Below are 15,307 nucleotides of genomic sequence, written 5' to 3'. Positions count from 1 at the left end.
ACGGGGGGGACAAAAAGAGATTTGAAGTCCATTGCAATAAAGCCTGCAGTCTCTTACTGACTTGAAGAAGGAGAAATATTCCTAACTGATACTGCCCAAAACTCAATGAGCCAAGTGTAGCCATCGAAAGAAGCTGAATCCAAAGTGATTCACAGAGAACAACTACTCATGCTAAAGAAAACCCCAAAACCAAACAAAAACCACCGCTCGGCGGCCCCTCAGCAGCGGCCGGGAGCGGCGCGGTCCCCGCTTCCCCTCACGCCGGAGCGCGGCGCGCCCGGGCCCAGGCCGGGCCATGGCGGCGGGGGCGGGCCCGGAAGGGGAGCGGCCACCGCCCCCCTGACTTCCCCGGCTGTCGGGCGGGGCGGCAGCGCGGGCAGCGGGCACCATGCTGCAGTTCTTGGTAAGGCTCCGGGCCGCCATGGCACGGCAGGGCAGGGCGGGGCGGGCCGGCGGGGCCGCTGGCCGGCCGAGGGAGGAAGAGCGCGGTGTGCGGCGGCCCCGCGTCCGGCCACGCCACGGCCCCGCGTCCGGCCACGCCACGGCCCCGTGTCCGGCCAGCCCGCGGCCCCGTGTCCGGCCAGCCCGCGGCCCCGCGTCCGGCCACGCCACGGCCCCGTGTCCGGCCAGCCCGCGGCCCCGTGTCCGGCCACGCCACGGCCCCGTGTCCGGCCACGCCACGGCCCCGTGTCCGGCCACGCCACGGCCCCGCGTCCGGCCAGCCCGCGGCCCCGCGTCCGGCCAGCCCGCGGCCCCGTGTCCGGCCACGCCACGGCCCCGTGTCCGGCCACGCCACGGCCCCTGTCAGCGGGGCGGCTGCGCCCGGCGTTGGCTCCCCGGCAGCGCCCCATCCTTGGGCGGCTTCTCTTCTGCTGCTCCTTGCCACCCTCTGTCCCCCTTGTTCCCGCAGAGCGGTGCCTTAAAGCTGCTCTGAAAATGGAGTCCCATGGCTTGTTTTTCCTCCAAGTCATGCTCTTAATTTGCCTTGGAGATTCTGCTTGCTCACGGCGATGGTCCCCTTGCTGCTCAAATTTCTTTGTGTAGGCATAAATATCTCCCTCTTTTGGTGAGAGCAGAGTCGTGAGCCCTTGCCATTTTGTACACCCTTAAAAGTGTACCGCTGGAGATGTGGATTTTTTTATATACGGAAATTAAGGCAAGGGATCACGTTTCATTGCTGCCTTTCATTAAATCCCCTTAAGAATAGCAGAATTATTAGACTGAATGTTAGACTTCATCTTTCGTTTGGGCAAGATAATTTTGCTGGCTAATGAGTTTCATAGCAGGTGTTGATACAAAGCAAGAAGAGATGGCCTATTGTAAGCTGGGAGAGTCTTGCCTGTTTTTATATAAGAAATAAATGAGGCCTATTTCTTATCCCAGCTTCATAATAAGTATGAAAGCCTCAGTCATTTCTGTAGCTGTTTAAAATCCCCTGTCCACTCCAATGAAAATCTTCAGTAAGGCTAAATATGGTTAGCCTCTCTCAAAGTTTCTGTGTTTATCAACTCCACTGCTTGCTGCTAATGGGGTATTTTTTGTTGCTAGATAAAAATATTATTATGACTTCTCATTAGTGCATAAAAGTTAGACAAAAGATACACTAATTCTGGGTTTCTTCTCTGCTTGGATGTAGATTGGGTGTTTGAGTCTTGCTCTGCCTGGTTAGGGCTGTAGCAGAGAGATAAATGAATAATCTCACAAACCTTGTGTTTTTGCAATCCAGAGTTAACACATTAAATAAGCTTTTGTTCACAATGCATCTTGAAATGCTGGTTGGAAATTGGAAGACCCTGAACTCTCATCAGCCCTGTGTTTTTAGTCAACATGCAAATTTTCATCGGCTGTGTGTTTTGCTTTCCATATAATTGAAGTCTTAAGATTTTTTTTTCCCCACTGCTTGAATTGTCAGCTCTAAAAATAAATGTAACTGGGTGGATGCAATGCTGAACATTCCAATAAAGGAGTACACTTAAAGGGAGTAGTGATCTCAGTACTATATATACTGAGTACAGGTTATCTCACAACAGAATGTGACATATATTGGAAAGGTTCTAGGGTAAAAGCCTAGAACACTGCTAATAAACAAGGATCTGGTTTGTGTTTTCAGGTGGCTTCCCAGACACTGCTAAAGATACAGGAAATTCTCCTTTGCTGGACTGAGGCTCTTCATTAAGAGGAGTCACAGGCCTGTTTTGCATCAGTGCAGTATTTATTAGTATCTCCCAAAGTACCTCCTTAGCTGGTAATTGAAACTACAAAAGCATATGATAACCAGGGCAGTACTCACAAGAATAATTCTTCTTGTTCTTAAGTTGTTAAAGCTAAGCTTGAAAAAGTAATTATAAACAAGGAATAAGACCAAAAATCTGTTAAAAAAATACTGAAGTAACTTGCAGTCAGAGTTCATTTGACAGCTCTCAGCCAATTTTAGTTTTCTGTAGACAGATTTTCACCAGTGCTGCTTATGGAGTCTGAATCACAGAAAAGATGAGCTGTGCTCTGTGCTGCTTTGGGCCTGGAAAAGATGTCTGGTCAGTAAGTGATGGCAAAGTTGTTTTGTGGACAGTGGTTTTATTTTTCTTAAAATAGCCTTATTTTGACAGCAGTGACCATGAACAGTAACAATTTTCTTAAATAGAACAGGCCTCAGCTGTCACAAAGAGTGATTTGTCTACTAACAATGAATGAATGCACAATATTAGTGTGTCCCCTTTCAAAACAGCCAAATGAGCCTCTGTGGTATAGGGCTTACTTATTTTGAAGTGTAACAACAAAAATAAAATGTAGGATACTGAGGAGTTGGTGAATGAAAATCTCATCACCTGTCATTGAATAGAGGACTTTCTTTCGCTCCAGAAGTCATCTTATGCTTGAGGATTTTCCTCAGCTGGCAAACAGTTTCTGGGCCAGAAACTGTGCTTGCGTTTTGCTCTTGCTCTGCTGCCAGAGTGCATTTTTATGGACACCCTTCATCAGCTACAAGTTTGCACAGCTGTCAGAAGAGGTTGTGCCCAGCTTCCAACCAACTGTACTGCCTTAGAGGAGCCCCTAGATCAGAGTGGATTTGGCTGAGAACTAATCTCTTGGGGTCAGGAGGGTCTGTCTGGAAGATGCACAGCTGTTGCTGCAGAAGAGAAGCAGGTTTACATCAGTTAAAGTTCATGTTGTGAAGCTTTTTTTAACTTCATACTAAGACATGTAGGTCCCTTTCCAGTACTGAGCGTTGTTCTAGGGGGGTGTTGCTTTAGGCTTTCCCAGCATTGATTTGTAGGTCCCTGCTGCTATCTTCCCCTTTTTTGTAGGAGTTACTGCCTTTGTGGGTGTGTAGAGAACCTTACAAGGATGAACACAGCTTGATCCAAATAGTCTTGGGGATCTGTATTGAATAACAAAACTGCGTGGTATTTTGGAAATGATGGCAAGGTGTTTCTGGTGAGGAAGATCAGTAAAATTGCACCTCTCTGGATGAAAGATGAGAAATTAAGTAAGAGCGGAGTTGAAACTCTTTAAATGATTTGCAATATTCCTTTTTCTTTATTTTAGCTTTTGATGGGAGGATGTTAACTCTTCTCTCTTTCTTCCTTTATAGCTTGGTTTTACTCTTGGCAACGTGGTTGGGATGTATGTGGCTCAGAACTATGATGTGAGTATCCTGGCATTCTCAGAGTTAAATGTATCCTGAACTGAAAATATAAGGCTATTTTCCCTCAATTGAAATTGAATTGGTCTTTATTTTGATGGTTTCTATTAAACAGAATGCAAATCATGCTCACTTTAGTTACAGGAGAACTCAGACCTTTTCAGGAAGAAATACCTCACTGAAAGAGTGGTCAGGCATTGGAATGGGCTGCACAGGGAAGTGATGGAGTCACCATCCCTGGAGGTGTTCAAGAAATGGCTGGACATGGCACTTAATGCTGTGGTCTAGTTGACAAAGTGGTGATTGGTCAAAGGTTGGACTCTGTGATCTTGAAGGTCTTTTCCAACCTTAATAGCAAAGAAAAAAAAAAGTGCAACCAAAAGGTTATCTTCTCTGTGGTAGTATAGTGCTTAAAGCCTAAACTTCCAGCCAGGCTAGAGCCCAGGCATCTGCAGGCAAAGACAGGAGAAACAGAAAATGTTTATGAATGGCTCATGGATTTTACCAGCACTAAAATACTGGTTTCCTGTCTTGGATAGCCTGGCTTCTTACAGTGCTCTCCACTCAGTATAACTGTTTATTAATAAAAATCTATGACCACGTGAAATGTCTGTCTTCTGGACCAATAATGAAAATAAGTTTTGCCAGCTTTTTTTTGAGAAGTGAATACTTTCTCCTACTTCAAAAAGTGTATTGACCTGCAATCTTTCTTTCCTTCTTTTCTCACAATGAGAAAAGAAAGGGGATTTTCTTTCCTCAGTTCTCAGTTAAGAGTTTTCTATGTGAGAGGGCAGAAGATTTCAAGTTGAGCCTTCAAAACATGCTTTTAATTTCTGTAGAGTCTGCAGAATCCCTTCTAAGAGTAGTGGCACTTAGTTGTTTTCTGGCTAGAGGAGTTAATAACATTTAACATATAAATTTTTTTTTAATTCTTGTGCAATCTGTATTAGCCTTAATAAAAAAAAAAATAAAAGAAGTTGTTAAGGCTTTGGTGACATTTATGTTCTGCCTTCCTCTCATCTTCAATATTGAAGTCATCTTGCTTAAAAACAATTCTTATATTTTGCTCTTTGTTTATGCACAATCCTTTGTGATTTTTCCTGTAAGTCCAGTAAAAGGACTAATGAAAGGGCAGTGTTTCTGTGCAATATATGTTTTACAGTGTTACAAAACTGCAGTCATAAGAATATATTTGCATGTATCAATATGTATCACAAGCATTGTGTGGTGCTTTTCTGGCAGCACTGATAAAGTATTGCCACAAGAGGGAGACTCAGGCTTTTGATTTGCTGGAAGTGGTTCCCTGGGAATGTAACACTGACTTGCAGGATGAACTTGGAAATTTTACTGCTGGTGTTGAAGATGATTGGTTTTAAGTGACATTTAATATAAGCATGTCATAATGAGGTCCTAATTCTGCAGCTGTACACACAATGTGCTTAGTAATAAGTACATAGAGGGTTCTGCTGACAGTGGTGGAGTTCTGTTGGTTTAGTTTAAATGTCAGGTGTGTTACAGGCTGGGCTCTTAATTTCATATGCTCAAACAAAGCTTAATTCTGAAAAGGAAGGTAAGAGGAACTTATGTTACCAGTACTGTGAGCCTCAGACCATTCAATAAGAGAACTGCATTCAGTTTGGATTAACTTCTGCTCTGTGGTCAGGTTACATATGAAGTAAAAACCAAGGATTTTTTTTTCACATCTACCAGTGGAAAATTTGCTTTAATTTCATTTCAGTCAGTTGGCTTGTAAAATCATACATTGTCACTTCCCAATTTTAGCTAGTCATAATCTTTTCTTTGCCATTAAGAGCTTCAGCTTTTTTTTTTTCTTTCAAGTTACCAAAATTTACTGTTGGATTATTTTATCAAAATTCTTTTATTCGCAAGAGAAAGCTGAAGTTTTGAAGCTCACAAGCGGTAAATAGAGTTTTCATTCAAGTGTGAAACTGCAAAAGGGTGCCAATTTGCAGTGCAGTAGAATTCCCCAGTGAGGAATTTTGTTTCCCACAAGATGAGCCAGGAGAAGTATTTCTTAATAAATTTCTTGAGAGCATATTAGATGCTCTTGAACATCTACTTTCTCTTGGGTTATGACCAGTGTAGTGCAATCTAATTTCCCCTTTGAAGGCCTGTGTATCAGTGTTTAAATCTGCTTATTCTTGGCAGTTTGTCTTCTTTCAGTCAGGAAGCCAGACTGGTCATACTAAATTTCCTGTGAGGTGATCCTTTTTCCTTCCTCCTGTTCCCGTCATCACTGGCTGACTTCTAGCCTTAATAATCTAAATATTTCCTGAAGCCTCATGTGAGGTGCTTTCATCTGCTATTTGCTTGATACTGCTTAGTTTTTTAACCTCTGTGCAAGGTAACAGATACTGGAAATATCTTTTAAAAACCAGTTAAACTTTATAGAATTTCTTGCTGTGTGTATAGTATTGTCTTTCCTGATGAGACTCATGTAGCCCAGGATTTTTTGTGGCATGGGATTTGATTGTTTTATTTTGTCTTTAAAGATTCCTAACATTGCAAAGAAGCTGGAAGATTTTAAGAAGGATGTGGAAGCCAAGAAGAAACCTCCTAATGACAAGTCCTGAAAGAGAAATGTTCCCCAGGTCAACTCTGTGTGTGCACCAAGGATGCAATTTACCTTTCAGGCAGCAAAGGTCAAGTAGAGGGTTGGCATGGGAGGTTCCTCCACTCTTAGTCTCCTAGAACTGGAATATCCTTCTTTTGAAAGGGCGGCTGTGAACTTTTCCTGGGACTGATTTTCAAGGGTTTCAGAATTTGGATTTGCAGCTGATGTGTGACTGGATGATATCATTTGTATTTTTCAGTATTTCTTTTCCTAATACTTGGTAACCTGTTTTTACCTGATCCAACTGGAGCGCTTTTGGTCCTGTTACAATGTGTACCTCACAGTTGGTAATACCCTAGCTCTTGCAACAGCACAAAAGAGATTAAATGTATCAAGAAGTAACTTTCAGGGTTTCTTGTCATTTGTTGTGAGCAGTGGTACTTCACTATTCTTAAGATCTGTGTTCCATTGTTGGAGACGGAAAAGTTCATTCATCAAAAGCATACATCATTTGTAAAGGAAACAAAACACACCTTGAGAACTGGTTCCAGGCTCTGGCAGTCTCTGCCCCACCTGCTGTTGAGCTCTTGTCTGCATTAGGTCCTATGGTGGATGCAAGGCTGCAGATCCTACATCCCATGGTAGTCCCAGAAGCTGGAAAGGTCTGTTGTGGCTTAACCCCACCCAGCAACTCAGCCCCACAGTGAGCCACAGACGCACTGCTCCCAGTGGGATGGGAGAGAGAACCACAAGGGTCAAAGTGAGAAAATCTGTGGGTTGGGACAAAGAGCTCAATAGGTAGAGCAAAAGCAAAGCAAAAAAAGCAGCCATTAAAACCCTTGGTGTGTGAGAAAGCCTGCATTGTATTGTAGAGCTCTTCTGCTTGAAACCATAATTCTGCAAAAATCTTGTTGTAAATTCTGAAGAAAAGTTGCAATGATTTAATAGAAGTAAATTTTATTAATTCAAGAATCTATCAAATAATTTTTTCCCTTAAAATAGAAGAGTTCAATTAACTCTGTAACATGGCTTAAATGACAGAGTCCCCTTGACAATCTTTTGCAGGACATGAGGAATAAAGAAAAGTGCCAGGAAGATATTCTTGCTTTATTGAGAAAGCCTGGTAATGGACTGCTACAGACCAGCACAGAGAATGACCTTCATTTGTTCAGGCTCTAGATTAAAGCATACCTAGAGTGCTTCTCCATTAATGTTTTAATTAGGGTAAGGATTGTACCTTCAAAGTGGTTTGTCCTTTTACCATGTTTTCGTTCTCATCATAGGAAAGCTGTAGAGCACGTGGTCTGTATTCCTCTCAGAAGAGACTAAATCAGAAAATGTGCTTTGTTCTCTAATGGATGTTTAGTTAATGGGAGACACTCAGAAAGAAAAGATTCTCCTTCTTAAGGAATATAAATATAGATAAGGAATATTTCTCCTGTAATTTTAAATCCTTCCTTTCACCTCTGCCCTGAAATGTGTAGTTGACATAAAAACTTTCAGTCTCTGCAAAGGGTTACTTGTCAAGTTTAAAAGCCAACTCAAGTCAGACAGTCTTAGTAGTGATGCAACCAATTTTCTCTACAGTGAGCACTCCGAGAGACTCCAACAGGGAGAAATGCTTGTACCACCTAACATCAGCTGTCAGAAAGCTTGTGGTAGCAGCAGGTGTGGAAGATACCCAGAATGTGCTTCGTGAAGGGAGTTCACAACTAAAGTACAATTACATTTACCTTTTATTGGATTAGTACTGTATGCTGTGCTTCCTGAGAGAGCCTTCATAGACTTCAAACCTGACTGAAGGAATTTTCTTCCACGCATAAAAATGTTTCCATAGAGTGATAGCACTGCACAGCTGTTTTGATGCTTTCATGAACATGATGAACTTAAGTTTCCCCCAACTTCCTCTCCTTCCCCTCCCTTTCCTGTTCTTGAGCATTAAAAAATACTCTCTCTGACCCATTCATTTTTCTTTGCTTGCCGTATAAAATTATATTAGTGTTTAAAATTGGATTATTTCTTTCCTCAAACATACTTTATGTTCTTCCCTTTCTTTACATGCGGATGAGAAGCGAAATAATGTTCAAAATCTCTCTATTTGTTGCCAAACTCTAGGCCAGTTACTCTAAAAGTGTTTTTGGAGCTGACTCTTTCAGCTAAGCATTCCAAGCAGATGTTAGGATTTTTTTTTTTTTCCTATCATATTAGGAAGTGAAAAGCTGCAGCTGTAATGCTGTGGAAGCAATATATAGCCATTTTTGCGACACTTTCCATTTTAGCTCAAGCTGGGTTTTTTCCTCCCACATAGTAAGCTGTAAATCTGGATAACATTATAACACTTTGCAGCTACTGGATAACACGTTTTACCTAGCCTGAGGTTATCCTAGGTGATACTAAAATTTAACCTTACCTTTCAGAGGGCAGAGGGTGAGCACAGACAATGACTGCTTGATTCAGTCATTGCATCTGGGGGCTCAGAGTGCTTTGGATGTGCTGGTGTCATAGATGGATGGATGCTCCATGAAGATACCTAGGAGCAAGTTTCCCACTTAACATGGGCTCTGTGAATTTCTGCCCATTTCAAATGCCTGTGTGGGTAGCTGTACTTGCCAGCTAAAATATGCAGGCTTCCTTCCTTTGCTGAAAACTGTTGTGTTCATTTTCGTGTATTGATTCTTTTGAGACATATCTTGGAGCTGAAGGTTCAAGGCAAAATGGGAGAAAGAGAATGTATGAGCTACTAACAGACTTCTGAAATATTTACTATGGATTGAGAGTATTATCCTGTGTTGGAAAATGCTGCCCTAAGGCTCTTCTGCCATTAAATGCAATCAAGGGTTCATACCCAAAATAGACACAAAGCCAGATAACAAAGCTAATTATTAGCTTACTGGGCACCAGAACCCAAATCAAGTTGGTGGATGCACCTCACAGAACTTCACTAACATGAATGTTCAGTGGTTTTATATCCTAGCACCATAGCCCACTGCCTCATGATGTGTGCTCCATCCCTGGTGAAACTGAAACATTGCAAAGGAAGAAATTGGAATTTTTGGAATTAATAATGTGTTGCTTTCATAAGCCTGGATTCTATCTATGTTTGCAGAAACAAGATTGTGCATTGATATTCATATGTAAAAATCAATATCAATATTCTGTATGGGATGCAGAATTATTTTGGACATTAGGAAGTGACGGTGGATATCAGTGTCTAAGTTGCTGCTAAAATCCAGAGGAAAGTCTCCTGTACAGTTCTTTTTGTTTTTGTCTCAGAGGGGCAAAAAAGAGATATGTAGTTTTGTTTGTTAGACTTCTTGGTGGTACATGTTAACATTTATTTTACAAATTCCTAAGCCAAGGTCATTTTTATGGAATTTGTACTGAGATAAAATAACTGCAGGTTATTTGCTTTTTCACCTGAAACATACATTAATCACAGATGATCAGTTTTACTTTCTGAAAAATAAATTTCATAAGTTGCCTTCAGAATAGATACTCCTGTCAAAGTAAATTCTGGCCTTAGTCTTTAATACACATGGAAAAAAAAATAAATACCCCAATCCTGTAAATCACTGGCTCAAACCATAACTACACAGTAACTTTCCTATGCTGTGAGCCCAAATTCTGGAGTGGAACACACTGTTTGTTTTCTGTGTAGAAACATGGATTCTGCAACAGAATAATTCCACAGGTTAGAGCCTTTCTCTGACCACTACGCATTTTGGACACAAAGATGCAACGTAATGAGCAAGATACCAATCAACATCTGGAAAAAGAAATAATAAAAGAGCCTGTTTTAAATTCTATTATTCAAATTTTCTGCAAACCACAGAGAATTGAGCAGCCATGTACAAATATTAAATACAGCTATCATGCTCTGCTTTTTTCCCTGAGAAATAAAATATTACTCTGTCAGCTATGGAATGAGTAATTGCTCAATATAAATCACCACAATTGCTCCAGTTTGATTGGGTTTTAAATCAGGTATACTAAAAATACATATATATATATATGTAGCCTTAATAGGATTCTAGTAAAAGGTAATATAAAAATGTAAGGTAAAATAATATACTGCTACTAGTTAATGCAATGCTACTCTTTGGATAAATTCTGGGCTGAAAGCAGAATTTTTGCTTTTAAGGCTTGATGTATGTGCTGAATCTTGAAAGCATCTGGAAATCACTTAATTTGAAATCAGGCTTGTTTTCCCTCTGAAGAAAAAACTTCTGCCTTGGTTGGTGGTAGCGACAAATCTGAAGTTGAGTGACAGTACGCTGTAACTTACGAGTGAAAATTTCCCACTTCTTTGTCCACTTGTCATTTATTATAAAAAAAACCAAACAAAAAGCAACAGTGAGGGGCAGAATCTCGTGGTGGGGCATGCACTGACTGATCTGATGTGGAAGAAAGGCCAGGATAGCACACTGCCTTCCTGCAACTGCCTGGTGGGACATGGCAGTGACAAGTGCCAGTAGCTGTGAACATGGAAGTGTGCCAACAGCACCAAAACAGGAGAAACAGTCCATTGGGGAAGTTTCTTGCCTGAGTCCAGTCCAAATGTCTCTGCACCAGCCTCATGAGGCACAAGCTATACCAGAGCCTCCTGGAAATGTTTCTGAAGAAATACTGTTTGAGATGTGCAATAGCACCAAGCAATTTCATTTACCTACTGCTATTGCTGTTCTTCCTGAAGAATGTTGCTGGACACCCTGTTTGATTTGTGAGTAATCCCAGGTCTTCCTAAGGCTGGCTGGAATGCCAGCTGCTCGTCTCTCACAAATGAGCATATCCTGTGTTCATATCCCCTGGAAAAGGTCTGGGATAGCAAGGTGTGGTGGGAGCTGAGCAGAGCTCAGAAATCAGTATTAGCAGGGCAGAGAGTCCTTTGTTGCTGAGCAGAGAGGCAATTGGAAGATGCTGGTGGATGGAGCGTGAAGTGAAAAGGATTAGAAGATGAGTTCACAGGAAAAGGTGCAGAGCAGCTAAAGCCCTGGGAAGAAAGCAAGCCAGAAAGAGTTTCTTGGCAGGGGGAGAATGGTCAAAAGTTTAGGCACTGTGAACACAGAGATGTTCTTCTGCTTGCTGTGTTTAGGGACAAAACTGTTGGTACAGCAGACACCCCCACCCACTGCAGTGGTTGTTCCTGGAGGAAGTTACCCATGTTGGTGAACAGGCCTTGCAGCCCCTTCCTCTCCTGCTCCTGGGCCTTCAGGGTGCAGCTTGTGCCAGGGGGAGGTCAGAGTGCCTCAGCTTAGAGCACCGTTTTGGGGTTTGTGTTCAGCAGAAGCCTCTTGCTGGGGAGCAGGCAAACACCCAGGGAAGGGAGCAGAGGAGGTGTGGAGGATCTGCATGGCAGAGGCTGGCGTGAGCTTTGTGTGCTGGAGTGCATCAGAGCAGCAGGCTTGGGGTGGGGGAACACAGGAACTGGTGAGATGAGAGAAGAGTTGAAAAAGTGAGGCCGAGGTCGTTTTATGCATCAGGGGGTCATGGGGATGCTTTAAGCCACTGATGCACAGGAGCACTTTGCTATTCAAAATGAGATTCACAGGAACTACCAGGAATATCAATTGTTTTGCTAAAGGATGCCACTTCCTGCTCTTGGAACAAGGGCTAAGACATGGTTTTGTGTTTTTCCCATATTTCTTCCCCTCTGCCAGCCTATGACCTTTTATTGTATCTGTTTATTTCCGAGTCTGTGGGATCCCTCTGTTTTGACAGAAGCAGTAAACCAACACCTCTTGCTGTCTCAGCACTGCTTCTCTAAGGGTTTGGTGGGTTATGGGTGAAATATATCCAATTTGTATTCTCATGGAGCACCAGAATGTGCAGTAGTGAATAATTCATTTTATTGCCATTTTATTTTTGCAGAATAGACATTCACACTATCTATTGCACATTATCTACTCACACTATCTATCACACTAGATTAAAAGTGGAAAGAAGAAAAATTCATTAAAGTGTGTGTGTGATTACATGAGATTCAGTCATTCTAATCTACAGCTTAAATGTATTGACATTAAGGAAATTATTAAAACCAGGACATAATACATGAGAAGATTTAATGAGTGCCACAGGGATCCACTGAGGAAAGCAGGGCATTCACTTCGTTGATGAGAGATAAAGAGATTGGCCTTTTGGCTTGGTAGTTATCTACTTTATGTCAGTTTTCTACGTTTGGAGTTCCTGTTCTCTGGGCTGCTAGAGAGCAGGGGGGGGTGATGTTCAAGTGAATGCACAGGATGGGGAGCTACACCAGCGCCACTCCACTTCAGCCCTCTCCCTTCTTACTCATGGAGCAGCGCTGAGTGCCATTGGGGAGGAGACTTTCTCTGTCAGGAGAATCAAAAGTGCATAACTAAACAGCAGCCAGAGGAGCAATGGGGGTGTTGGCCTGGTAAGACTTTGCTGCTCATAGCTTCCCCTGCTGAAAGAACTCCCACTGCAGTAATGATAAAGAAGGTCTTGAACAAAACTTTCTATTCCTGAAACTCTTCCAAAGCAGAGATTGCAAGTACTGCAATATTGGAAATTTATATTAGTGCTGTGTGAAAAAAAAACAACACCACATTCTCCTTCTAAGGAGAATTCTCCTTCCTCTCTGTCGGTTCCTATTATCCCTTTGAAGTGCTGTAGCTGGTAGTTGGTGGCTGGATTTCTGTCCAGGTCATATGAGTTAGGTGGAAAAGTGGTTTTTGCAAAATAGTGATGAATCATCTCAAAAGAAGAATAATAATTTTCCTTCAGAAGAAGTAGGATTATAAAACTCTTCTGGATTTGGGAATAAGACTCATCCTACGATCACTGTAAGTCAATGGCAGGACTGGATCTGCTACTGCTGAGTACACCAGTGTATGAGTACCTGTCTTCTGCCCCTGGAGTCCTACATACAAGTTACATAATTGCTCTAAGGCATGAAAAAGCTATAGGTAGATAATCTGGAGGAGTGGATTTTTTCTGAGTTATGGTATCCCAGAGAAAGCAACAACAGAGCAAAGCTAATCTCTCATTTTAACTCTGATTTTCAGAACAGAAAAGCTGTTGCAGAAGACCTCCCTGTGGATTTTCTTCATGGTTTTACAATGGATCCTGGTTCTCTCTATACACAAGTTTCCTTCTTTCTTTCCTATGTGAAATGTAGGCACAATATTTTGTCCCAACTTGCTTTGGTCTTGCACCTTTGCTTTTTTTTTCATTGAAGATTACGTTTGGCTTGTGATGTTGCTGACTGCTGCCCATTCTGGAAAGGTGTTCAGCTGGAAGAGCCTAATTCCCCATGTGTTGATGGCCACCATGACAACAGCCAGGCCAATCAGATTTACACCCAGGCCAGCTTTCACCTGCAAAAACAAAATGCATCGGAGCAACTGAATCAAAAACAGTTAAGATAGGAGAAAAAAGAAAAAAAAAAATCTATACTTACTTACACACAGTGCGATAATTTATGTATAGTGATTTCTAGAGCCAGAAAAAAAAGCATAAATGAGGATTATGTGTCAGGGTATATGTTGGAGTATTCAGGAATGATGGTTAAAGACTGATGCAGTTCATTATGAACTGCTCAGTTTGTCACTTGAATTTCTCAGTTTTGATAATCTCAAACTTCTCATCCTTGATAATCAGAATGGGGAGTTAAACCACACAGAACAGGGTGATACATGACTTCCTGTGGAGCTATGTGATAAATCTAATTTCTCTTGCTCTCTTATGCTTGTCTTAATAGGTCAATGCAAAGAATTGCATACTCCTGAAGCTCTTTAGACCATTACATTCATTGAAAAAAATAAAGATAAGAAATGTGTGTGTCCTACAGCAGATTTGCTGTTCTTAACCTGACAGCTCTATTATGTAACAGCAGTGCAGACATCATTACTTAGTATTAGCACCAATATAATCATTATTATTATTTTTGGCTGGTGGATTGGAACTAGGTGTTGAAGTTGCATGAAGCATGGGAGAATATACCCAGACCCAAAACTCACCATATCTTTGATCTGGCAGTGCCCATAACTGAAGACAATGGCATTTGGAGGGTTACCCACTGGCAGCATCACCGCAAATGAGATGCACATGGTGACAGGAATCAGGGTGTATAAAGGGTTGATGAGCAGTGTTTCTGACTGGAAGAAGAGAGGGAGAGAGGTGTTTTACCTAATCAATAAAAGTCACTGCTGACAATCAGTATGAATGGACCCTCTCTGTTTTCTGTGAATCCCATCTGCCTAATTTCTAAACTTAAGTGTGAATTATTTTTTGGTTGGTTGGGTTTTTTTAGAGCAATGCCATAATTTTGAGCTGGTCGTGCTCCAGGGATCTCTCTTGTGACATTTCACACTGAGGGAGGGTGGAGTTTGCTACTAATAGGCCACCTTTGCTCTTTCTCCTACTTGTTCTCTGTGTCATTCTGTATTGTGTCTTCTGGGTCTTAACACTGACTGCCACTTCAGTCTTCATCCAAGAGAAGTCACGACAGGCTAACACAAACAACTCACTTCTTCTAGCTGCTGAATATGCTGAGACATTGTGTGATGTCCTCCTGAACAGTGGTTTAGAGAACCAGCTGTTTGTGATCCAAGCTTGCATGGTGAGAAGGCAGAGATGATGGAATATTCTTTACAGTGGGCTAAAGAATGGTGCTTCTACTGCGGTTTCCAGTGGTGATAAAATTTTGTATTTTCATTTACATTGGCTTTGGCCTGGTTTTATGTCGGAGGGGAAGGGGGAAAGGGTAAACAAGGCTACCATCATTTTGGGGAGGGGAGTGTCTCCAGGTTCCTTTTGCAATCAAAAAAGAGAGTTTGCCTTGAGATGGCAATTCACACTACAAGTAGATTACTGCTCTAAATATTTTTTTAGGAGAGTCACTTTCTGCATGGAGCAGAAGCAAATCTGAACTCCTAAGCCACAGAAACACACTTAGTTCTTTTTGTCTGACCATACCTTTATATTACCTCAGAGCTGTTCACATAACGTGCTTTGGGACAATCCCATAAAATTGTTATCATAGGGAAAGATGGATAATGACCAACACTCTTGGGAAGAAAAGCTTCACATTACATAAAAAAACTAAAGAGAAAATTTTCTGTAATTGT

The 15,307-nt window shown here is 41.9% G+C and overlaps 2 protein-coding genes across 4 annotated transcripts in view; one reads left to right on the top strand and one right to left on the bottom strand.

Moving 5' to 3' along the window:
- The first annotated feature begins 302 nt into the window (after positions 1 to 302).
- On the top strand, positions 303 to 6,620 carry STMP1 (short transmembrane mitochondrial protein 1). Its single transcript, XM_032106535.1, has 3 exons — positions 303 to 403; positions 3,593 to 3,646; positions 6,157 to 6,620. Exons 1-3 carry the CDS (start codon positions 389 to 391, stop codon positions 6,235 to 6,237), a joined length of 150 nt encoding a protein of 49 aa, XP_031962426.1. The 5' UTR covers positions 303 to 388; the 3' UTR covers positions 6,238 to 6,620.
- Positions 6,621 to 9,317: 2,697 nt separating this feature from the next.
- The window catches only part of SLC13A4 (solute carrier family 13 member 4), a 30,154-nt gene continuing 24,164 nt past the window's right edge, over positions 9,318 to 15,307 (bottom strand). For all 3 annotated transcript variants that reach the window (XM_032106534.1, XM_032106533.1, XM_032106532.1), the window contains 2 exons: positions 14,198 to 14,335; positions 9,318 to 13,555 (listed from right to left, as the gene is read on the bottom strand). In XM_032106534.1, the coding sequence (XP_031962425.1) occupies positions 13,418 to 13,555; positions 14,198 to 14,335 (276 nt within the window). In that variant the 3' untranslated portion in view covers positions 9,318 to 13,417. The remainder of the gene's footprint in view (positions 13,556 to 14,197; positions 14,336 to 15,307) is intronic.

This window comes from Corvus moneduloides, chromosome 4, assembly GCF_009650955.1.
Source record: "Corvus moneduloides isolate bCorMon1 chromosome 4, bCorMon1.pri, whole genome shotgun sequence".
Taxonomy (NCBI): Eukaryota; Metazoa; Chordata; class Aves; order Passeriformes; family Corvidae; genus Corvus; species Corvus moneduloides.
The sequence above is the reverse complement of the archived record's forward strand: the minus strand, read 5'-3'. Positions and strand labels throughout refer to the sequence as shown.

Excerpts from the sequence above, each read along its gene's own strand:
- STMP1 (XM_032106535.1), top strand. Across the intron at positions 3,647-6,156 it reads ATGTGGCTCAGAACTATGAT|ATTCCTAACATTGCAAAGAA; the intron begins GTGAGTATCCTG and ends TTGTCTTTAAAG.